Here is a 24,738-nt window from a genome sequence, read left to right on the forward strand (position 1 = left end):
CATATAAATAAAACAATAAATAAATATTAATAAAAATATAACATTCACATATATCAAACTCTTATAATGAATGACACATAATTCCTAATAGTTATTCAAGTAATATTATTTAAATATCAAATATTAAATAAGTAAATAAATAAAATAACTAGAAATAAAAGGGATGGTTACATAAAAATGTAGTTAATGTAGGCCAATATATATTCCTTTATTTTATGGAATATTCTTTGATTTTAGAGTTGCACATATCTTTTCAAAATGTATACATTTGTTCTTAATTTAATGTTATCCTCTCCATAATGTTCTTTAGAAACTAAATCTAACCACTCATTTAAAACTGGGGATTCTTGCTTTCTCAAAAAAATGATTGCATTAAAAGCTGTAATTCTCAGCATTCTAAATAAGTATATATCATCTTTATAAAGTAGCATAGGTCCTATACCCAAAACTATATTTTGTATCTTTATATATTTAGTTTCTATAAAAAAATCTTCCCTGAATTAGGCTACTGTTCAATTTCTTTTTTTTATTAGAAGTATAACATATATGAGTGTAGGCCTAATGAGCTAGAAGTTCACTGCAACTTATCCAACATCCTAAAGAGAGATTATTATAATTAGAAGATATTTCTAGTGTTATAAAATATCGCATATTAATTTTCCAAGCAAAATGTATATTTTAGTCAGAATTATTGCGCTCCTATTTGGCGCGCATGCGCGCAACAGCGCTCGTTCAATATGAAGATTAGCAGCAAAATGGATACATTTGCACGACTTTCTAACATTTACAGATGGAGAATATAACTGTAAAATGTAATTTTTGCACTGAGGGGGGAAAAAAAACATGTCACAAACGCATAAAAATATACGCTGTTTGATGGTGGATCGATTTGATCCACGATCGACCTCTATGGCTGCTTCAGAAACGCGTGCACACGCAATTATCTAGACTAGATAAACCTGGATCAAACTAGTGAGATTGCGTGAACTTCAATTACCTTTTATGGAACCACTTTAGCCCCAACTTATTTGTTAGGCTCATTCAAGTCCGGTTTTGGAGTTTAATCCCCGCTTTTCTAAGCTTCATTTATGGAACAGCCCCCAGGTGAGTCTCACCTGTTTAGGATGCACGATTGTGGGCCAATGAGATTCAGGTGTGGGCGGGGCTATTCCAACATGGCATGCAAGAAATACAAACCAAGCATTGTGATTTTATTGAATTCAGGATTAATCTCATCTGCTGGCCCATGACTCATTGTCCTGTCTTCGTTTCTCCAACTGATGGCTTTTGTTCAATAGACGCTCACATTTAGCTTGCGTGCGTATGTGTGAACACACTTTTCTCTCTCTCATAAAAACAGTCACGCTGTCTCTCACACTGTGGCTGTATGCTGTCAATGACGCAAGTAGCATATTCAATCATTTTCTAGGAAATGTAAAGCTATTTGCTGATTGTAATACAAGCCTTAAAGCTGGCATGTGCCTTTATGGGAGAAGCGATTTAAAATAATTTTTAAAAAGCTTTACAGCATATAAAAATCCTATTTTACATGGACAGTGAGATCTGGAGATATGAATCTAGAATCGAAATTCTTATTGCAATAGTGTGTCATGCAAAGCTTTCAGTTTTGGGATAATAGAAAATGCATTCTTGGAATCACAAGTATCTTTCATCTTCTGCCTGGTTTCTCTGATGACTGCCTTTCTCTCGGGCACACGCGCACATCCTGTGATTCACATCCACTCCAGGATGTGACCAATTACTTGGACCTCTCATCAGCAGAACCTTTTACAGATGAGCCTCATCTGTGAGTTCCTGTGATAGCAGGTACTTTAGTCCGCAGGGATGTGTGTGTTTCTGTGCGTGTGACATTCACTGGGTTTACAGTCTCTATTGTGTGAGGATATATGCAGCTGTCATGACTGCTCAGAGAATGTGCTTGTTATATCCCTCATAAACAAAAAAACACCTTGGCGTGTGTACAGTGATGGGATCCAAAGGGTGCTGACTGACTCCCATATACATATAGGGGCATAGGGCCTACCGTGGTATTTACTTGGTACTCCTAAGATTACCTTGGTATTTACCATGCGACATTTTTTGATATTGAGACCTGAACCCTTTTCAACCCTTACTAGAGAATAACATTGAATATGCCATTACAAATCCATATGACTATCTTTCTTCTGTGGAACGCAGCTGAGTTTTTGAAGAACACTGTGGCTGTTCCATATAATAACAGTAGGACTGCTGCTGTCAAGCTCTAAAATGTAAAAAAAAAAAAAACATTATAAAAGTAATTAACTTGTGAGCTATAATACTTCTGAAGTCATACGGTAGCTTTGTGTGAGGAACGTATTACAAACAATAAAAGTCAGTGCGATGTCCTCAGAAATGAAGTGACACAAATCTGTGTGTGTGTGTGTTTGTGTGTTGTATTTGTACTTGTAAAACTATCTTTGTGAGGACCGGTTTCAGTTTTAGACCATCTGAGTGAGGAAAAAGACAGTAAAATAAATATATTTTGGTCGGTCCTCACTTTCTGAGACAAGAGTGTGTCTGTGTGTGTCTGGTTTAGGTAAACCAGGGGTCATGGGGTCAAAATAACCCCACAAAGAAGGCAATATCCGATTCCGAAATCCTTGTCCTTGTGGGGACATTTTTAGTCCATGAGGAAAACAGCTTATTAATCATACTAAGTGATGTTTGTTGAAAATGTAAAAATGCAGAGTTTTTTGTGATGCTATGGGTTAGGGGGTAGAATATACAGTTTGTACAGTATAAAAATCATGTCTACAGAAAGTCCCCATAAAACATGGAAACCCAACGTGTGTGTGGTGGATGTCACTTTAGTTTAACATGCCTGTTCATTTCTCCTGCCAGTGTCAAGCATTTCACATATATGGACAGGGTGAAACGGCAAAGTGACAGCGCTCCGTCCTCTCCCTCTCTCTACTCTTCCTTGTGTTGTCGTTCGTCCTTTTTCTCTCTCTCTCTCTCTCTCTCTCTCTCTCTCTCTCTCTCTCTCTCTCTCTCTCTCTCTCTCTCTCTCTCTCTCTCTCTCTCTCTCTCTCTCTCTCTCTCTCTCTCTCTCTCCGCCCCTGTCTGTCTGCACCTCTTTCTCCTCTAGGAAAAGAACATCTCCTTGGTCATGGTGCATTTTCTCATCTGTTTTCTCTCTCCTTTTAGAGGTGAGGTGTATGATGCTGACAGGCTGTTAGCGTTGAAGGAAGTTGCTTCTATTTAAAAGTTCTTTATGAACTTCTCTCCAAACCTGCAGATTCCATCTTATTGCCATAATGCAGCATACAAAACAAATATATGATGTACGTCTGTGTCCGCACAAGCCAATTCATTTCCCATTCACATACGAAATGGAAACGTACAATGGCAGCTGGGACCCTTCTGTTTACATGCTGTTTAAAACAGACACACACACACACATTAGTTCTTTGCCCACTGGGACATTGCTGACCAATGATAACCAACAGCTGTTCATGATACCAAAACAAACATTTTGGTGATAGATAAATAAATTAAAAAAATAAAATAAAAACATTTTGTTGCCTTACTGTGTAGGATATGCCGGGATTCATTTTATAACAAATAAATGAATAAACATGCACATAAAATGATTTCCCCTAATTATGCACGTTATGTGTTCAAATGACTTCATTAGCAGATCCGATTCTGATCTTCATTAAGAATTTGCTCTTGAGATGCTGTTTACATTTGCTTAGTGGTTAATTTGTATTTGGAAATAAATTTGGCCAGGTTAAAAGCCCCTGATGCTTATATTTCTTGTTTTACAGCCTCTGGGCATTTACCCGATACATTATACAAGGATGTGTTGAACTCTGGGCCTAATTAAAATAACACCAAAAGATGCCCTGATGATTCATTCGACTACTAAATTGCACCACAGATATATTATCAGCATTTGCTTTGCAATATGCAAGGGAAACATTATCATGACTGGAGGTGGGATCTTTTGTCTATAGGGCCAATAAACAACCATCTAGAACCACAGCAATACCTGCCTTCTGACGGACAGGCACCGCTCGCTTTTTCGTCAGAAAACGTAAAAAAGTTCATTATATTTTCTGGTACACTGAAATGGTGAGAAAGTGTTAGCCAAAAAACAATGTAAAAATTTGAATGTGTAAGTCATGGACTTTAGCAGCTTTTGTGTTTTCTCCTGTTGTTTTGCTCTCGAGTCCAGTGAAGAACAGACCTGTCTGTCAAACCCACGCGCTCTACGGGAACAGGGAGATGTGGGCGAGTGGTGAACGGTGCAGCTATTTTAAACGTAAAGGCTCCCTCCTCCTTTCTGAAGCGCTCTTTCATCCCTGATATGGACATAAAGGGGCTTTTCCTCTCCTGTGACAGAAGATGAGGAGCAGAATAGCGCTATGTTTATGACATTCCCTCTGCCAACCAGTGAGAGGCCAAGTATCAAACTTTCCCTGAACAGAACAGGAAAGCAGCTCTGCCTCACTCTTTAGAGTCTTAAAGGGATAGTGTCATCATTTACTCACTCTCATGAAGTTCCCAACCTGTGTGACTTTCTGTCATTCGTCGAACACAAAAGGCAGAACTTTAGAGACTGACAGACAGTTACCATTTACTTTCATTCTACTTTTTTCTTCCATAAATATCTTACTTCTCAACCCCTCCTTGTCAGTCACCTGGCTTCATTCTGGTATGTAGCCCAACAGCCATTCACAATCTGGGATGTAACGGCCACTATATTCACAATCAGTTGACTGGATGCATAAAGTCCATTGTTTCACGTTTCATTCAGAAAAGAGTCAAATTGATTAACAGTGCTTCATATTAACTTGAATGACTTTTCTGGTTTAAACAATCCCTCCAAGTGATGGCAGATATTCTTGTGCAGGAAACCTGTTTGGAATCACAAGCTATACTCTGTTTATTAAATTATAAAAGTTTATTAAAGGGTTAGTTCACCCAAAAATGAAAATTATGTCACACCCTCATGTCGTTCCAAGCCCGTAAGACCTCCGTTCATCTTCGGAACACAGTTTAAGATATTTTAGATTTAGTCCGAGTGCTTTCTGTCCCTCCATTGAAAATGTATGTACGTTATACTGTCCTTGTCCAGAAAGGAAATAAAGGCATCATCAAAGTTGTCCATGTGACATCAGTGGGTTGGTTAGAATTTTTTTAAGCATCGAAAATACATTTTGGTCCAAAAATAACAAAAACTATGACTTTATTCAGCATTGTATTGTCTTCCGGTTCTGTTGTCAATCCGCGTTCACGAGTCCGCAGTGATGCTGATGACGTAAGACGCTGCTGACTTGTATCTGGTGTGTCCGTGTATTCGGGTTCAAATAAATATGGCTGGGCAAAAAAATGCAAGTCTTCCTCTGTGTCGAAATCCTTAGACATGTTTGCGAAGATTGTTTTGTTTACAGCGTGCATTTCCTTCAGACTGTAAACAAAGCTCGGGCGCACTGCAGCGTCACTGAACACGGCTCGACAACAGAACCGGAAGACAATACAATGCTGAATAAAGTTTTAATTATTTTTGGACCAAAATGTATTTTCGATGCTTCAAAACATTCTAACTAACCCCCTGATGTCACATGGACTACTTTGATGATGTCTTTATTTCCTTTCTGGACAAGGACAGTATACCGTACATACATTTTCAATGGAGGGACAGAAAGCTCTCGGACTAAATCTAAAATAGTCATTAATGACATAATTTTCATTTTTGGGTGAACTAACCCTTTAAATAAATTACACAATACTTTTCCAAATAAATGTTTGACTAAAATATTGATGTTTTGTTGTCTTATTGTCTTGCGCTGTTTTTTAGAGTTTAATAGCTTTAATTGTTTTTTTAAAGGAAAATAATAATTTTATTAATCAAAAACTCATTAAATTGATAAAAACTGACATTGTTACAAAAAAAAATTTGTTGCTTTTCTTTTGAACACTATTCATCAAAGAATCCTGAAAAAAATATCACGGTCTCCACAAAAATATGAAGCAGTGCTACTGTTTTCAACATTGATATAATTGCCTTATATTTTTTAGTACAATCAACTTGGATGTTGAAGTCATTTCAACTTACATTGCATTAAACTGACTTAAAAAGAGTTGAATCTTGTATAACTAATAAAAAAAGTTGAAAATTGCTTAACTTATTTTGATGAGTTAAAGCAATGTAAAAACACATGTTGATCATATCATTTTTAACAGTGTATTAGATTAATTTCTGAAGGATCATGTGACACTATAGAGTAATGGCTGCTGACACTACATTACATTATAAAAAATATAGCCTATTTAAAATAAAACCTTGAAATTTTAATATGAGCATAAGAGAAACATAAAAAAAAAATCTTAACGACCCCAATTAAAAATACACACAACATATATTTAACAGATGCTGTATGTGTTCTGCATCGGTGTGTCTGAGCTTTACAGGTTTCCAGCCTGGTGACGGGACGTAAAGCTCTGAATGCAGACTCAGCCTCCTGTCAGCCATTGTATTGGCCGAAGACTCTTCTTCACTATCCAGCTGCCGGTCCCTTCTGTTCCCCTCCTCCTCTGAGCAGAGCCCATCCCCCTCGCCACCCCTCCTCCTCTCCTTCTCTCCATATATTCATCTCCCCACCACTAAAAAAGGAATTATGTCTCTCTCTACCTTTTTTTTTTATCCTACTTGGGATGAGATTGCTTGTAAAGGGACTTTTTGGAAATAAGGAAATTACTCTACCTCTTACCTCTAGAACATCTTAAACTGCTTTATACCTATTTGCAAATCCAGTTTTTTAAAGTGTTGTTAAGATAATAAGAAGCAGTATGGAAAGTGTGATCTCTAGCAAGGATTATCTTAGTTTTGCTGTTTTAGGATTGGTCTGTGGCAGAATTTTGAATGTCAGCAATAGCTTTTATCTTTTGTTAAAGATCCTTTCTATTTTGAGAGAACAGGATGCAAGCAAATGAGAGTGAGAGAGGAAGAGACATAGGGAGAAAAGAGAAATAAAGAAAGAGGAGAAGAGAAGAAAGGGGCTGGGGAGATGAAGAGAGGGCTTAGGAAAAGCTCACTTTCATTCAGACAGACAGACTTTAAACCGCTAGCCGGGCTTGTGCCAAAATGAGGCATGCAGGGCTGAAGCAGAGCTCACGTCCCCATTCACAGCTTTCTTCTGCAGTGCTAAAATGAAAACATCACAATAGCAAGGTTCTCTGTGAAGGAAAACTGTGAGTTAGTGATTTAGGCAATTGTTTTCTGTGTAGTCTTTAACTCATATTTTTTTATTACCAATGCTGATTGAGCATGGTGCCTGATATTTAATACAAGCAAATTTGATGTACACAAAACTGCCATTGGTTTTTCTTTTTACATGTAGATAGTCTTTAAAGTTGAATGTTCTCTGTGAAAGAGTGACAGAGAACGTCACATTATGATTACATCACTGCGCTAAAGCATTATTTACAATTGTTCAACGGTCCAAAATAATCCCACTCTAATAGTGATAGTCAACATAACATTAATCTGATTTGCCTATTGCTGAGAGACCTATTAATGGGACTCGCGCACGTGCTCCTGCTTGGCTACCACCTTTTGATTGACAGCCGGGCAGCAGCACGCAGGCGTGGTGAGCGCTCCCGCAGACAGGGGGCGTCAATATGGCGTCCTGAGAAAGACAACACAGCCCGACACCGCACCGATCTTCGGCTGACATCGGGATTCGGGAGGAGAGAGGGGCAGTTTCGCCAAATATTAGACGTGATTTCGTTCTGCGCATCCCTCTGAACGGGTTTGGATGTGCACATCTCGGAGGAGGAGAAGGAGGAGGACAGCCTTGTGACACCTGATCGAGAATTTTCCTTTTTCATCTGTATTTGATGCTGCTGCTCAGTGCTCGGTGATACAAAAGCAGGTGAGACCGAGGCGACCGCTCCTTTTTGGGATTCTGGTCGGAAATGTCGAGCGAGAAACCGGTTTTAGCACCGGGTTCCGCCTCGCTCACGGACCGAGAAGCCCCCCCACCACCAGCAGCACAACCGGGTTCGGGGCAGCAAGTCGTAACGGGCTCCGTTACTGGGGACATGATGGTGTCTGGATCGGGCGCCGTGGTTCTACCGGCCGGGGTGATAAACCCTTCGGTTCCGATCCGGAATATCAAGATGAAATTCGCCGTGCTCATCGGTTTGATCCAGGTCGGGGAGGTTAGCAACAGAGATATCGTGGAGACAGTTTTAAATCTGGTAAGCATCTGCATACAGTCGGTTGAACGCATGTTTTATTTAGCGCGCATGGTGTTTTTAAAGATGATGTCAGATGAGAATTTATTTCTTGATCAAATGCACTAAAGCCAAAAATATTCCCCGGAGGAATGTCACCCTGTCTTTTGTTGACATCCCATTCAGATTCATTACTACCTGCTTTGCTTTAGGGTGACAAAATATCATACACATAACGTCATGATTCATTTTCCCTGCGTAGCCTACTATCACAGAGTGATCGCTGCGTTTGTTTGATGTGCAAAATTGACAGTGTATCAACACGCCGGCCTGCAACAATGACTCGCCAAATAAGGGAATGCATTTTTCGTGGAATATGCTGTTAGATGAATAATTCTCGCCTAGACGACATATTTAACTCGTATGTTCATCTCAAACGAATATGGGTTCCGTTCTTTATATGTAAATATGACTGGTGGGTAGTTACGCGACGCAGGAATTCATGGATTAGTTCTCATGTACAGCAGTGTGGGTGTAATTAATATTCAGGGCGCGTTAACGTGTCGTCTGCTCGTTATTTTTAAGCTGTAATAGTGGGCTGTGTTTGGCACCTGTTATATCCTCATGTGTCTGGCTATATGTTCGATACGGCTGCTGTTTTTTCTCTTGGAGGCCACAGGCTGGTAAGCGAGGTGGATTAAAGCGGGCTTTAACTGAATTCTTGTTATGAAACGGCTTAGAAAACGCATTAACACAGATTCAGTAATGCCTGCTGCATGGGATGCTGGGAGGATCTTTGTTTTGAAGGAAGGGATGGAGATTTCTTTACCGACGTCCTTATCAATAATGACAATTTGCCGATCGAGCCAGGCCTCCTTAAAGTTGTATGAAACGTTTTTAAATGCAACAACGTTGCAGTCAGGTAACGTTACCGGTTTTTTTTAAAGTCGTAGAAGACCTCAGATAAAATAAAGGCCTAATGTGCTATGAAAACAAACCAAAATGAAACTCAGTGAACGTTATTTGTCAACGATTTTATTTTATTAAAACAAGCAGTTTATAAACTGGCTTAGTTCAATGGCAAATACGTGTCAACTTCACAAATTACAAACATTTCACCTAGGTAAATTGCTAGTTCATCTTTATTGAATGGAAGAGGATGTTTGAATGGGCGAAAAAGACGTTAAAGATATTTGAGCGGCGCGCGCAGAGAGAGTTTGATAGGACAGGTTTTCTGAGGCAAGACACTTTTACCTCAGGACAAATTATATTCACTTCCAAAAAGTTTTGAAAATACATCATGAGAGTAATGTCTTGAGGATTTTTTTGGTGTAGGTTATAGTTTAGAAGGTAGGCCTATATTAAAGCTAGTAGCCTATCAGTTCCTAAAACGGCGTGCTAGCAACCTCAACAATGTTTCTGCAACGTTGTGAAAACTGATTTATCACGTTATCCATCTCGACATCTGTTCAAAAATGTTATCGAAACCATTCCACGACATAGCTAAACGGCTTGCGGGGTAATTATATGCACTATAGAGACCGTAAGCGTTCGATTTATTGTCACAATTGGTGTTTACTCTTTAATAGGAGGCGTCGGTCATGGTGTTTCCGTCGGGTCATTAATTTAGAGTGCTGGATGTTTAGAAACATGTCAGTGGTGATTCCAGTGAGGGGATGCTGCAGCAGTTGCTCTATGCGCAGGGATGCAGAGTTCCTGTAGCCGTGCATGTGGAAGCAGGTGGTGGAGGAGGAGGAGGGTGGGGGTTGCTGCAGTGGTGATGTGCTCTGAAACCTCGAGCCAACGCGCGATTTAAAACGAAGAGAGTAGCGCAGCACCACAGAGGCAGTTCGATCTCTCTCCTGGCTGGAGCTACTGGCGGGCCATGTGACTCCACAGAGTTCACTCTTTCAGATCGGTATGAAATTATAGCAATGTACATGTATGCTGTGCTTTGGATAATACAAAGCGGACGATGAACGTTTTAAACAACAAGTCACTTGCCATCCTGTCAGCTCTTACCCCTTCTATTGTTTTTTTTTGGTTAAATTTTGACCCACAAGTATATAGCCTAGTAGTTTTTGTCATGAGAACCTTTGTAGACTCTGTAACATTGTCAAGAACACCTTAACAAGTGCAACTAGTAGCACATTTTCAGTGTTATATATGAAATAGTTTTTTATTTATTATCTGATCTTTTTTGGATCCATATTTGGAACAAATTCTGACGTTTTACGATTGGCCCTTTAGCAGCTGTAGATAGTTTTAAAAAAATAAAATAAAATCTATTAATCAAATTGGAACTGATCTATTAATCATATTTGAAATGATGTGCATTGTGGGCCAATCTGCTTCCTTCCCAATGGATATTTATTTGTGAAATGCACATTAAATGATTTCAGAATACCATGCAGTTACTAAGATTATTGTATTATTGCAAGTCACCACAATCCATCAGTCATTAATAAAAGCGTTTTACACTACAGCGAAACCATGTTTTAATACATTTTATTTTTTGCAATAGTAACAATAACTGTAGCAATTATGGTATTTTGGCAGAAATTATGGTTTCCATTGTTTTTTAATGGAGAACGCTGCTGGTCAAAGAACATAGCAGTAACATTGTGCACTAGGGAAAGAGAGAAGCATTGCATGGTCTTTGGCACAATGCCGATACACAACTGTAGGTGGGGTAGACCTTATGTATTATTCAGCTTTGTCTGAAACCGCTGCTTGTGCCTGAGTACAGCCAGTATTGATGGATGGTAAATGCCATTTAGCAGAGCAGATGTACCGATCACCTTAATTAATTGGCGATTCCGCAGGGCTTGGGAGAAGTCTATGCGTTTCAGGAAAAAAAGATACTCCGTTTGGTTTGGTCTGGTCGTTCTACTTTTGAAGGCGTTGTGAAGAAGTTTGAATATGATGGACTGTTTCTGTAGGGCTCGTCTTTTGCCAGTTCGTGGCAGTTTCTGAGGGCTGAGTTCTAATTTGGTCAGTGTGCTATATTCAAAACCCCATTTGATTTTTCTCCAGTGTCTCCCTACTTGCTATTGAAATTCAGACCAGAGAACACATGTTGTGAAGCACTGCTGTTAGACCCTGAATGTAATTAGACTCGTCCTCAACCTCGTGGCCTTACAGTGGTATGCCAGACATCCCTGCCACCCAGCTTCTGGACAAATGACACACGCAGGAGGTGTTGAGAGGGCTTGATCTGGCAGAGGGATGAACGGGTGTCCTGTGGCCCTCTTCATGAGGGCAGTTCCTTATGATGTGCCAGACAACATGCAAGCATGCAAATGTTCTATAAAACACACATGCTGTAGTTCATTATGAACGACGAGCAGCCTAGCTACCAGATGTATTTCTGTAATCCTACCTCTGGCTCTGGTCTATTTTCAAATCATTTCGGTTTATGTGGAGAGGGTCACAGTGTCTTTTTATTTAGTGTGGATCACAGGGAGACTTCCCTGACTGTATGCAGGGCTCACAGCTCCCTCCCTGTGGATCTGACATAGTTACTATTGTAGTCGTAGCTGCAGTCTTGCTGAGTTCACCCTCAGATAAATCAGGAAACGGGCTTCGTCTTTTTAGTCGCTGTACTGTATTACATTAATCCTGAACTGGAAATATGTAGGCTGCAATTATAATATTAGTGGCAATTTGGGTGCGTGGCGAGGGAGATGCAATGTTGTTCATGATACAGTAATTTTATTTGCCTTTTTTTTGATGCGTGGTCGTCCTTTACCTCCCGCCATTCAGTTTCTTCTGTGAGAGGCACACTGAGCCAATCTGCTCACTGTCTGTCGTTTCCCTCTCTCTCTTTTCTCTACCCACACACACACACGCACACACATGCACAGACTGCCACCGAGGGCCTGACGTTTAGACTCCCCTGCCATTAGCAAAGCATCATAGTTGCCATGGAAACGGCACCATGGGATTGTGCTGCTTGCTTCCCACCATACCAACTGTTGTCATCTCTTCCCGGCCAACTGGATCAGCTTTGCGATCTGGACAGGAGGATATACAAAGTAGTTTATTTGACACTAAATCGACTGGCGTGTAAAAGTAGTAAACATTTTAAACCAACCAAGTAAACAAGTTTATTAAATTTCATCTTAAAACCGTATCCTAATCAGTGACATGCATTTTGTCTGTCCACAATGGAAATGAAAATACGGCGTAATGCAAACCAATTTGGAACATATCTTTTGTTTAATATACAGTTACACTTCCATTCAGAAGTTTGGGGTTGGGTAAATATTGTATATTTTTGAAATAATTATTTTATTATTCTCACCAAGACTGCATTTATTTGCTAAAATAGTCAAAAACTTTTCAAAAATAAATTTTTTAAATAAGAAATAATTTTCATCATCATTACTCCAGTCTTCAGTGTCACATGATCCTTCAGAAATCATTCTATGCTGATTTGGAGCTCAAGAAGCATTTCTTATTATTATCATCACAGTTGTGTTACTTAATATTTTTTGTGGCAACCCTAACACATTTTTTCAGGATTCTATGATGAATAGAACATTCTAAATAACAGCATTTATTTGAAATACATATTCATGAAGCTATTATAGACTTTAAACATGTCTTTACTGTCACTTTTGATAAATTTAAGGCATCCTTGCGTAATAAAAATATTCATTTCTTTAAAAAAAAATCAGAATGACCCTAAACTTGTGCGTGTGGTGAAGCTCTGTAGTGCTATGCTAGCCACTTTATCACATCAAATCTAGTTAGAATGCATTTTAATATTGTAATGTGTGTGTACATATATGTGATATGTGTATATATATATATATATATATATGTGCTTTTTTTTAACATGCAAAATATAATGATTGTGACCCTGCTTTGAGGTGTCTGTTTGTATCTTAAATACACATTAGGAACATCTTTCGTTTTTCACTCTCTTGTGGCTGAGCGGTTGTTGTCTGTCCAAAGGGATCATCTCATTATTCACATCCACTCTGCAGAATCACCAAGGTCAGGATGCTCTGCACAGTCAGCACAAACAGTCCTTGTTGGCCACAGAGACAGCAGCACAGCTCTATATCGCTCATTCAGGACGTAGCCATGCATAGAACGGTATGAGACCGCTCAGCGTAACACAAAGTACATGCAAATCTTCCTAACACAGGATCCGTAATCTCTAAGGTCAAAAGAGCACAGGGGAGCGTGAAATGGCACAGCGCATGTAACCTATAGGATCAATTTGTTTGCCTGCAGAACTAAACAACAATAGAGAAGCGGATATGAAATCAGGCCCTCGCAATCAGATAAGCTGCATAATCAATTAATTAATTGTTTACCGTACATTTACATTTCAGGGATCCAGCAGATGTGACAGTAGCTAATGAGTATGAGAACAAAGCCACGGTAATCTTCTTTACCCTCCTACTGTAAGACTGATCTCTTGCTTTAATGAAAGTGCTTGCATTAACCTGTGACAGTGCTGCGTCATCGTTCAATGCTGAAAGCTTTCAGAGAGAAGGAGAAGTGTGCTCTCTGCCTCTGCCACAGTAGAGTTAAACACCCTGGGAAATGGAAATTGGTGTTTGAGGTCATGTGTATGCTAATATTCATGATGAAACTTAGAAAAAATGCACTTTTAGCTAATGTACACTATACAGTTTAAAAGTTTGAGGTCAGTAAGAAATTAAGGTATTTGGAAGAAGTCTCATTCTCACCAAGGCTGTATTTATTTATTTGTATATTCTATTTATTAAATCCCTTATATTATAAAATATCATTACAATTTAAAACAACTATTGTCTATTTTTATATATTTTCAATGTAATTTATTCATGCAAATCTCAGCACCATTCCAGTCTTCAGTGTCACATGATACTTCAGGAATCACTCTATAACATGCTGATTTGCTGCTCAAGAAATATTTCATATCATTATCAAAGTTGAAAATGGATGTGCTCAGTGCTGCTTAAAGCTGCTGTCCGTAACTTTTTTCAAGTTAAAAATAATCCAAAATAATTATTTAAAAAAAAACATATTCAGCCAGTGTTCAAAACTATCTGCTTGCCGTAGCTCGATTCAAAACGGTTAGCTTGTAATAATGATTTTATTTCCAGTGGTACTGGTGGATTTCCGCGGGAAATTCGAGCATGTCTTTGCGTCATTACGTCACATCCGTACACATAAAGAAGGAGTTTCGGCCAGCTATACTGCGCGTGAGGATGTTGACGTTGGGGAGAGTAGAGATCCCTTTTCTCGCAGCACTTTACATAATTGAACTTATGGCGGATCCAGAAAGATCCAAACGACAATCATCAGTGTCAACTGGAGATTCACCAGTTATAAAACCCAAAAGACTTCGTACTTCGGATTTAAAGTGGCTAGAGAAAGACAGCAACCGTCTCATGTGAACACAAGGAACATAGGCAGGGCGTTTGGTGCGTGAACTCCGTGTTTTGAAGGGGTTCAAAACGGAAGAAGAGACGCTTTTTTCTGCTGGACAAGTAAGACATTTCAATAGTTCAATCGTGTAACAGTACCAAAATTGTTTATGGAGTTTCCTTTGTTGTGCCTTTCTCGTTTAGCTATTATGGAGAATATGAATTCTGAACTACAGGTAACCATAAAACACATTAAATGTAGTCACGCAAAGCTGATGTTGTTAACATTAACAATTTGAGAACAAAGTATAATTTGCACGGTTCGACATCATGAGCGATCGTTAGATTTAATCAGCGCGATTTACTGCAGTGCAATCAATGCATTTTCCCCGTAGTTGATCTGAACAAAAGTGAATGTTACTTACTTGTTCAGAGGACATTTTCCGGTGAAAATTCTTATGTTGGTCATCCTGTACTTCCAAAAAGTAGAACGTGTGATTCTAAATGCCAGTATCCACACCGGCGCTGTGACCGACAGCCGCGACGCGCACTCTCCTCACAACATTGTGTTCATCCGCGCTGTTTCATGCCGATGTACAACACACGTAAAATTAATAATTCCGCGAATGACTGCAATTGCAGACTTCAAACAGAGATGGCGGCAAAGAGGAAAAGCTACGGACTGCAGCTTTAATATTCTTGTGGAAACCGCAATAGTTTTTTTCCAGTGTTTTTTTTGTTTGTTGATAAATTGATTCAAAATACATAGGCCTAAATGTACTGCATCCTCCTTGCTGAATAAAAGTATAAATGTCTTAAAAAACTAAAACAAATTACTTACCCAAAGTTCTGCGCATGAGTGTCATTAGAGGCCACTGGATCTAACAAAAAGATTTGTCCTTCCTCCAATATGACCAAACTTCCTGTTTCAATGTAAATTGTTTGAGCTTGAACGGTAACATCTGTCTTTGTGAAGACCTTGAGACAGGAATTTCATTAAACCTGGCGGTTTCATTAGAGACCAAGTGCATACAGGCAGGGTGCAGCTCCTAACATTCGTCATTATTGACTGCACTCATTAGTTATGTAGATGGAAGTGATTCGTACACTTGTCTGACACGGAGAATGCTTTGTGAGCTATGTATCGTGATAGATTAATTCATAACAAGGTAGAAGGGCCACTTTTTTCTTCAAAAGTGCTTTATGAGTCATATTCAGGCATACAATTCTTTACTTGGCAGTTCTGGTAAATATTTTATGTAGTAAGTCAGATAATCAGTTGTACTGTGAGTTTTTGTGTAAAAATGATCATTCCGAATACAAACAGAAAGATTACTTTTTTTATCAGCAGTATATTAGATATAAAATGATTTGGGATGTCCTACATGAACATCAGGGCTCAACATGTCTGAATTGTGTGGTGTCCCTTAGGTAATGGTTCTGATGTGTTATGTTTGACCAAAAAAAAACAAAGAAAAAAAAAATCAGAAACAACTAGATGACATTTAGTATGCTTTAATATGCATTTACAAAATGCTTATGTTGATGTACACACACAAAGTCATCCAGTAAAGAACTGCATAACATCACTCAGTATGTGTCTGATTTGTTGGGAAGGACGAAGCTGAACATCTGCGGGTCTCACAGCTTGCTGTGTCCATATTTTATCCTCGGGCAGATGGACATAAAGCAAGGACACAGGCATTGATTAAAATCTTGTTAAAGGCAAGCACATGACTATGCTTGATGTGCAATTTACTACAATATTCTTTACCTTGAGCTATAATGCTTTTATTGATGGAATTCAAGACAACCTTGTAGTACTTCCCTCATTTCCCTTTTCACTTGTATATAATAGGTTCTTTTTCTCCTGTGACAGAGTGGTGTGTTTTCCCCTCATAACCTTATCATCTTCATGCTTATTCTTCATGTAAGCTGCCCGTGGCGAGCACGACTGTGGGCTTTTAGCACTTCCACTCTTCATGTCCACACCATGACCACTGACATTTGCATCCAATGTTTTCTCAAAAACTATTAGTGGACTGTAATGTTTTTGCCCAAAGTGAGCCCAACTTCCCTGTGGCTTGTTTCTTGTCGCTGTCCCATATTAATATGGAAGTGGAACAGGTAGGATTTATAGGTTTTGTCACATTGTGCCTGGTTATGATGTGTTAAGGACCATTCACACCAAGGATGATAACTATAATGTTTTAGTAATCATTCTGTTTCTCTCAGAATAGGGAAGTCCACACTACAACTGTAATAATATCATTGGAATGACTTTCACAATATTTTTTTCTAGCTGATGAACAATAAACATTGATAGCAGCAAATCCGAATCCATCTGACTATAAAGATCTTGAGCATGTAAAGTGTTAGAGAAAATTACTGCAGCACTCGCTTTAATAAAATGCTAATGGTCTTGTCCACTCCAATGATGTATGCTAAGCTATGCTAAAAGTGGTACCGCCAGAACCGGAGATCGGCTGAATGGATTCAAAAACGGTAAAACTGAACAGTTTAACTCTGGGGGAGTTGTAAAATGAGCCTATTTCCAAAAAAAGTGGAGTATCCCTTTAAGGAAAAAACTGTAGCATAATTCTAGATCAGTCCAGTGTTCCTGCCAATTTTGGAGCCAGTGCCCCGTCGTGACGTATTTCCAGCAGTGCTTCACTGTCCAGGGCCTTCTTTACAAAGCTTCATGAGCACGACTCTTATCTCTGCTAATGAGAGTCTCTATACATGTAATCTCTATGCTATTGCAGAGCCATTTTAAAACAGATAAGTTGGTATTGTCTATCATCAAGCTTCTGCACTCTGGGAACGATTCTCTCCTGTATCCCTGATCTTTCTGGATGAGAGCCCAGAATCTGACACTGAAGTTAGAATTTTGAGTCGGAGACAATCATAAATTTGCTTGCGTTTGACGGCAGCAGAATTCTAACCTCAGCGTAAGTGAAACATGTACCATATGGAGTGTATTTTAACTGAATCATTCCACACTTGTTTGACGCTGTCAGCTGTCCAATGGGAAATAAAGTTAGTAAAGTGCTTCGCAGCCATTAATGTTATACTGTTATAGTTATTTTGCCTTGCTTTACTGGTTTTGTGAAGTGTAACATTTTGCAGAGGTTTAGCACACAAATAAAGGGTGAATAGAGCCTTCTAGGGCTATTAAAAATATATATTTCTCATGTCTCTTGTAATCGCTCAATCAGGGTTTCAACAGTGGGAAGTGTTTGCTGAGTGTTTGCTGCAAGGTCAGAACAGATTCATTGCTGTCAGAGGCCACACAATGTGATTATAATGGACAGACCTTTTCATAGAACTGTTCGTAGTTAAACCACTCTTTTCCTATAGGCAGTGTAATGGGTTGTACACATTCTGCATACCACCTGGCTCCCAATTTCTCTGAATAATCTGAACCACGTTTGGCTAGACGTGAGGCTTGGAGTAAGCGTTAAGAAAACAATCATAAAATAAAATGATAAATGAATTGAATGGAAAGATTCTGACTCTCGAGTAGACCGTCTTTGTCACGCCATCTGATAACAAAGCTCCTGCTTCTGCTGAAATGATTGAATTTGAAAATTGATTTGATGGTTTTCAGCTGCAAACAACTTTGGGAACAATAATAGGAAAAACAAATACTTGCTTATAATGTGTTCATTGCTACATATTCATGTTTTAATTTTTGAATTAACTGCCGTTGCGCTGCGAATGAAACGTAACAGGGTTCAGTTGTTTTGCAAGTAGTTATTTTCCAGGTTGAATTTGGGAATGTGAAACTGCAATGTCACAATCAAATCTCCAGATAAGTTGGATAAAACTCTTTCTCGTTCCCAATAGTGAACAAAGTTGTCACTTTTTAGTTCAGACATCCAGTGCTGGCAGGAATGTCATGTACTTCCAGGCATTACAAGCCTCTTGGACGCTGTGATCGGCAGGTATGAGTCGGATAAGCCGTTCTGCATCAAATGAGATGTTCTTGAGAAGAAAATCAGGGCTCAAAATACGCTTATAGCTGTAAACAACTTTCCAAATTGCAGCTTCATGGGATATTTAAGAGCACACTTAGCAAGAAAGGACCATTGGTGTTATCATTTTGGGTATTTGAGGATCTGTCGAAATATCATACTGCACTACAGAATATCATGGTACCTATATTCGGCATAGATTTAACATTAACCTGAAGCCAAACCAGTCAAGCATCACTGCTGTGTTGATACACATGACATTTACCAATTTGATTTTGATTCACACACTTTTTTCATTAAATTTTAATTTGATTCAATTCAATTTATTTTTATTCTGAATTTCTGATTCACTGCCATTCAAAAGATTGGGGTTGGTAAGATTTTATTTATGTTTTTGAAAGAATTCTCTTGCGTTCCCCAAGGCTGCAATCAAAAAAACAGTCAAAAACAGTAATATTGTGAAATATTATTAGAAATTAAAAATGTAATGTATTCGTGTGATGGAAAATCTGAATTTTCAGCATCATTACTCCAGTCTTCAGTGTCACATGATCCTTCAGAAATCATTCTAATTTGCTGATTTGGAGTCCAAGAAACGTTTCTTATTATTATCAAATACTGTTTTGCTGCTTAATACTTAATTTTTTTCAGGATTATTTGATGAAAAGATATAAATTGAAATCTTTTTAACAATGTACACGTCTATAGTGCCACTTTTGATCATCCTTGCCGAATAGAAGTATTAATTTATTTTAAAACATTATGATGTCCTTTTGTTTGTGCATAAAATGAATTCTCTCAAATATTGGTGTCAATTATACAGATATCCTATGAAATTAACATATGAATTCAATGAGTAAGGAAGGATTCATCTGACTGATTCAAATGGTCTTTGTTTGAGATTGAGTCTTTTTGAAGGATTCCATTAAAAGGACAGAATCAAAAAAGTAATTTGTTCATGAATGAGACTATAGTTGTGCTGTATATTTTTGATTCACTAAAAAGAACTGGTCCATAAGAGTCATTTGTCCGTGAATTGGACTACACTGGTCACGATTCATGTCACAGTGAACATCTTTTGAGGGCAATGCAAGGAAAGATGTGTCTTGTATTTATTGGTATATGCCTTCACATACCATCACATTCAATTCAGACCGGATTTTATTTATCAATATTGAGAATGTTCAAATGAAAATTACAATCAATCTGAAAATGTATATTTTGACCCAACTGTAATCTTAATGTTTGTCGAATAGCTGGAAAACGTAGCCGGAAAAAGCAAACCGCACCCTCCTTTTCAGACACCCCACCCAAACAACAAACGCCTCTCCTTTCTCTTCTTTAGATTACACACATCTACCTCTCTTACTGCAGTAACACAAAGGCATTTGATGCACATTGGCTTGTTTTCTATCTCTTGTGAGTGTGTGTGCGCTGTTTGTGTAATATCTAACACATCAGTGCATGCACGACTAGATGTCCATCTCCTCAAAAGAATTGCTAAAAGGTCATATTTCTTTAATTCAGTGCTTTTCAGAAAAGAGGTTCATTTCTCCATGAGCATGTTCCAGACAGCGACGGATCTATTATAGAAAAGGGCAGCAGGGAGAAAATATGCTTTTAAGTCCCACTGTCGAACTGTTCAAGGAGAAGTACTCGCATTTACTTGCACGTGTCTGTAGACTCTCTGCTGCTGGTGGAGGGATTTTTGTTTTTCACATCTAACCAGAGGCACATTTACACAATAAATGACAAGTGTGTGTGTAGGGAGATGATGTCGGATTGAGTAACCAGGGGCTCGGATTCATTTTGAGCTCTGCACAGGTATGTAGAGGCTATGTGTCTTTGTTTTGTGAACGAGACCAGGGTCTCACAAGCTCTGTCTTTCTGCTGCAAAGAGTTTCGCTGATACTAGAGTCTGGGTCACACACACACACACACACACACACACACACATTTTTTGTGGTGCAGACAGCCAATTGCATTCTCCACCACACTGCATATGATGCTGGATTTGCTGATTTTTCGCTCCACCCGCCCCCACCACACACACACACACACATCTTTCTTGTACTTGGTGAGAGTCATATGAAATTCATGTTGGCCTAGTTTTTTGCCTGCCCGCTGTCTGCACCCGCTAAAACAGCATGGTATGCGTTGTGGACAGAATTAAACAGGCTCCGATGATGCTTCACCCCAGCTGGTATTTTTGTTTTATCTAAAGATTCTGCTGAAGGGGGGTCCATGTGACTCTATAAGCCTGACAACTTATCGTTAAGTTATTACAAATATAAATGCAGATGGAATTTATCTGTTTTATATTATTTATTTAAGTAGTGCAGTATGAGTGTAGTGTATTATCTAGGTCATTCAAACCTGAGATAAATAGTCATTCTATTAGTCTAACCCTATAAATACATTACAATGTAGCTTTGTTCATCGCTGAGGAGCAATTTAGTGTACCTTGCAATAATTTAACCCACAACAGTTTTGGTAAATATTTAGGATAATGAACTATATTGACAGGATGTGGCAATTGCAGGTATTTTTTTTTGTTTTACCTCCTAAAAAAATGATTGTTAAAGACTGTTTAAGAACTTTTTAGGACTGATATCATGGCACAAGTGCAGTTAGCATGCCAGTTGACTCATTTGAATTTCAGATCTTCTCAATATTTGTAACGATTCAAGATGGTACCAACAATTAACTTCCTACTAGCAGAAAGGAATTTTTGAAATGGACTAAATTAATTGGGCTGCTGCTTTTTTGTGACCATTGTGTTACTATGATGTGATGTCATCACTGTAGCACCCTGTTGTTGTGGGTTTAGAGTTTGTATTTAAGTCTTTCTCTTTTCTTTCACCCTTTTTGGTCACATGCTGTGTTTCTAATTTAGTCCCCCCCCCCCCCCTTTAGTTAAGGGAAGTTTTGACCAACCCTCTGAATTCCTCTTCAGAGTTCCCCCAAACTCCCTCTAACCGCCACAAGGTCTCGCAGTGGACTCAAACTCAGTCTGGCCCCGTGAAATCTTGTCCTGTCCTCCAACATGCCCTCTGGCGTACTCGCCGCTCTGACTCACTCTTCGTCTGGCGTTAGACTGGAAGAGGGAGGGCGGTAGAGAGAGTCACAGAAAGGGGAGGGTTCGAAGAACAAGAGTGAGGCAGCCGTGGAGAGGAGAAGCTTTCCGACTCTTGTTTCCAGCACTGCAGGGCCATTGTGTTGCATGCTGGGGGAAAAAAACAGCTCAAGAGGGTTATTTAGGACCCACATTATGTTGGTTCTGGTGCGGAGAGCACAGGCCTGCGGGTTGGAAGGGAAAGATAAGCCGGACAAGAGGATTTGAGTCGGCTTTGTGGGACTGGAATGCTGATCTTTGACTCATTATCACCTGGTGCATTTGAGGTGTCGCTACATTTGCTGGCGATAGCCTGTGGAGAGCTCACAAAAAGGGGGTTTGTTGATGTTGAGTCAGATCAGTAGAGCTAGATTTGAACTACTGTTGCTTGCATGAGCACTTTTGCACAATATGTAAGAGCACACTATTAACCCTTAGACCTGTTATATATGAGAATGAAATGCTTTTGACATTAACGCAAGAGTTTTCAGTCTGAATTATTCACTGTCAACATCTACGAATGTCCTTAAAAATGTAGATTTTTATCGGTCATGTTCCTTGATTCACCTCAATTTGTTCTGTCCTCCCTTCCCCACTCGGTACAAACCAGCCAACCATTTAATTCCACATCGATTAAGGGTAGAAAGTGTTGTTGCAGTCTGTATTTTCATTGAGGTCCTGACTGCCTATGGGCATCTGATCTATAGTTATGGGTAAACATAGTACAGAAAAATGTTACGTTCAGCTTGTTTTCTTGTTCAGAAAGATGTTGGGCCCACATCGAGCCCATATTGCAGATCTTCAAACACTCTATTTTGACTCCCAAAAAGGACGATTCCTGGCATACACATTTGGTGGAAGTACAATATCTCACTTTCCGTCTCTTTGTGTGTAGTCTTTTGTTCCAAGATTAGTATGTAAAACACAAAGATATGCCTGGCTATCTGGCCTATAGTGTCAAAGCCTCGGTTGATGGGATTTCTTTTAATTAGCTTTTTATTTTTAACATGCAAATTTAATCTCAAGTTCACATGTACGCAGTGTTGTTATTGTATAAACAAATTATTAAAAACGGTTTCTTTTTTTTTTTTTTTTATAAAGGTGAAATAAAAAAAAGTATAACATAAAAAATGTTAAAAAACAAATCTGGACAATTCTGGATAAATTGAGAATCACGATTTTTTTCTCCCACGACAGACAAGATGCAACTGAAGAAAATAACATGAAGTTTACTAGAGGTTCTGACAAAATTTCAATAGCTGCAGTCTTATTTAAAATGGTAAATTATTTAAAATGAATTGTTTTTTAAAAATCGGTTTAAATGAATGATTCAATGACTCCCCCATAAATACTTTACTTGTTTCATTACTGGATGAATCAGTGTTTTGAACTAAACGAATCTCTCGAAAAATTTGCTGCGTCCCAATTTGCTGCCTTATAATACGCCCTAAAAGTATGCACTCTTTTTGTGAAGAAAAAGTACATACTTTTGAGTGTGTAGCAGAAGAGTAGGCAAGCTTTGGGCATAGACTGTAAAAAAATATGGACAAAGCGTCTGTGACGTCACCCATAGACTTTCTGAAGAACGGTTTTGAGGCTGTTTATGGGGGGGGGTATGGGCGGTGCCATCTTGGAAAATCTTACGATATTTCAAATACAAATGTTCAGAAAGGATACAGAGGTGGTATGATGTGTTGTGTCAGATCATGGCCGAGACGTCAAATTTCAGTAATTCCACTCGGCGCAGCCCGTTATCAGCTGTCAATCACGCGCTTATTTGTCATACATTTTATATCTAAATACGATCTTAACTACCGATTTAGAAAAAAATGCACCCCCCTCACAGTTGTCAGGCACTCGGAACCTATCGAAAAATACAATAAAAGTCCATGGGACCAACCTGTAAAAACATGAATTTATGCTGTGAAAACTGACATTTTAACATGCGGGTCTATGGAGATTTGCTCCCTTTTGGGACCTCCCTCTAGCGGATTTTCGATGTATTGCAGTTTTTCGCACTTCCGGGTAGGCTTCATTTTTCAGATTAGAATGTTGCCGCTTGGCTTTGGGTCATATTACGTCATAATTGCGTTATTTAACGGACAGCTCTGTCGTTTAGTTACGTGCATCCTGTCACCGTTTAAACTACACCATCAATCAATTTGTCACAGTTAAAATCTTCCACATTCAATTTAATTTAATTTTCCACCGTTTCGGAGAGATATGTTGTAGCATGTTGATCTGCCAGTCGTGGGTTTTTTATGAGGAGAACTTTCCTCGTGTGTTTGCAATTTGCATAATGATACATTTTAAAAGTTAATGATATCTTTACAAAAGTTCACAATGTTGCCAGGGCTTAAAGTATTACTTGAAAATAAATGGTGCCATTGAAGATAAGTCCGTCTGTACCCCAGCACCCCGTCCCCCCCCCCCCCCCACCCCCCCAAAAAAGTTCAGGCTCAGGAATTTTTTTTTCCACTTCAACACCTGTGTTGTTGCAGATGAAATATAATGTGGATAACAATGAATAAATATCTTTTCGGCAAGTTAAATACTGATAATTACTCAAACCCCTTTATCTAAACCTCTCTCCTTAACCATCGGACTCGCACATTCGCCATGTTTGTAGTTTTTAAACTCTTTTTAATCTGTTTATAGTTAATTGAATCATCGTCCAATGCGCAATGGGTTGTGGGCAATATTAGCCGTTAGAGTGTGATTGTAGTTTATAAACTATAATGACTGGCTTCCGGTAACGCGCCCGTACGCGAGTCTAGTTCCGGTGGAAGAGTGACCTCTGACCCGGCGTATGACGTATTGACGAATGCGGAAGCGCAGAGGATAGAGCAAAACAAAACACCGGTCTCGAATTAGAAGTTTAAAATGAAAATATTTAAAGAGAAATGTCGAAGCTTGAGTTTGTTGCCCAGAACTATTTGTTTGAACCGCGAGAGGTGTCTTCTCTCAACTAAGCTTGCGCTACTCCTACATACTACGTCGTGTGTTAGGTCAGAGGTCACTCTTCCGCCGGAACTAGACTCGCGTA

At 38.9% G+C, this 24,738-nt stretch overlaps 1 protein-coding gene across 9 annotated transcripts in view; it reads left to right on the top strand.

Annotated features, from left to right (window-relative positions):
• Positions 1-7,670: 7,670 nt before the first annotated feature.
• The window catches only part of nbeaa (neurobeachin a), a 130,572-nt gene continuing 113,504 nt past the window's right edge, over positions 7,671-24,738 (top strand). For all 9 annotated transcript variants that reach the window (XM_056239651.1, XM_056239645.1, XM_056239647.1 and 6 more), the window contains exon 1: positions 7,671-8,253. In XM_056239651.1, the coding sequence (XP_056095626.1) occupies positions 7,969-8,253 (285 nt within the window). In that variant the 5' untranslated portion in view covers positions 7,671-7,968. The remainder of the gene's footprint in view (positions 8,254-24,738) is intronic.

Source organism: Rhinichthys klamathensis, unplaced genomic scaffold (genome assembly GCF_029890125.1).
Source record: "Rhinichthys klamathensis goyatoka isolate OS25496 unplaced genomic scaffold, OSU_Roscu_1.1 h1tg000569l_1, whole genome shotgun sequence".
NCBI classification, from domain to species: domain Eukaryota; kingdom Metazoa; phylum Chordata; class Actinopteri; order Cypriniformes; family Leuciscidae; genus Rhinichthys; species Rhinichthys klamathensis.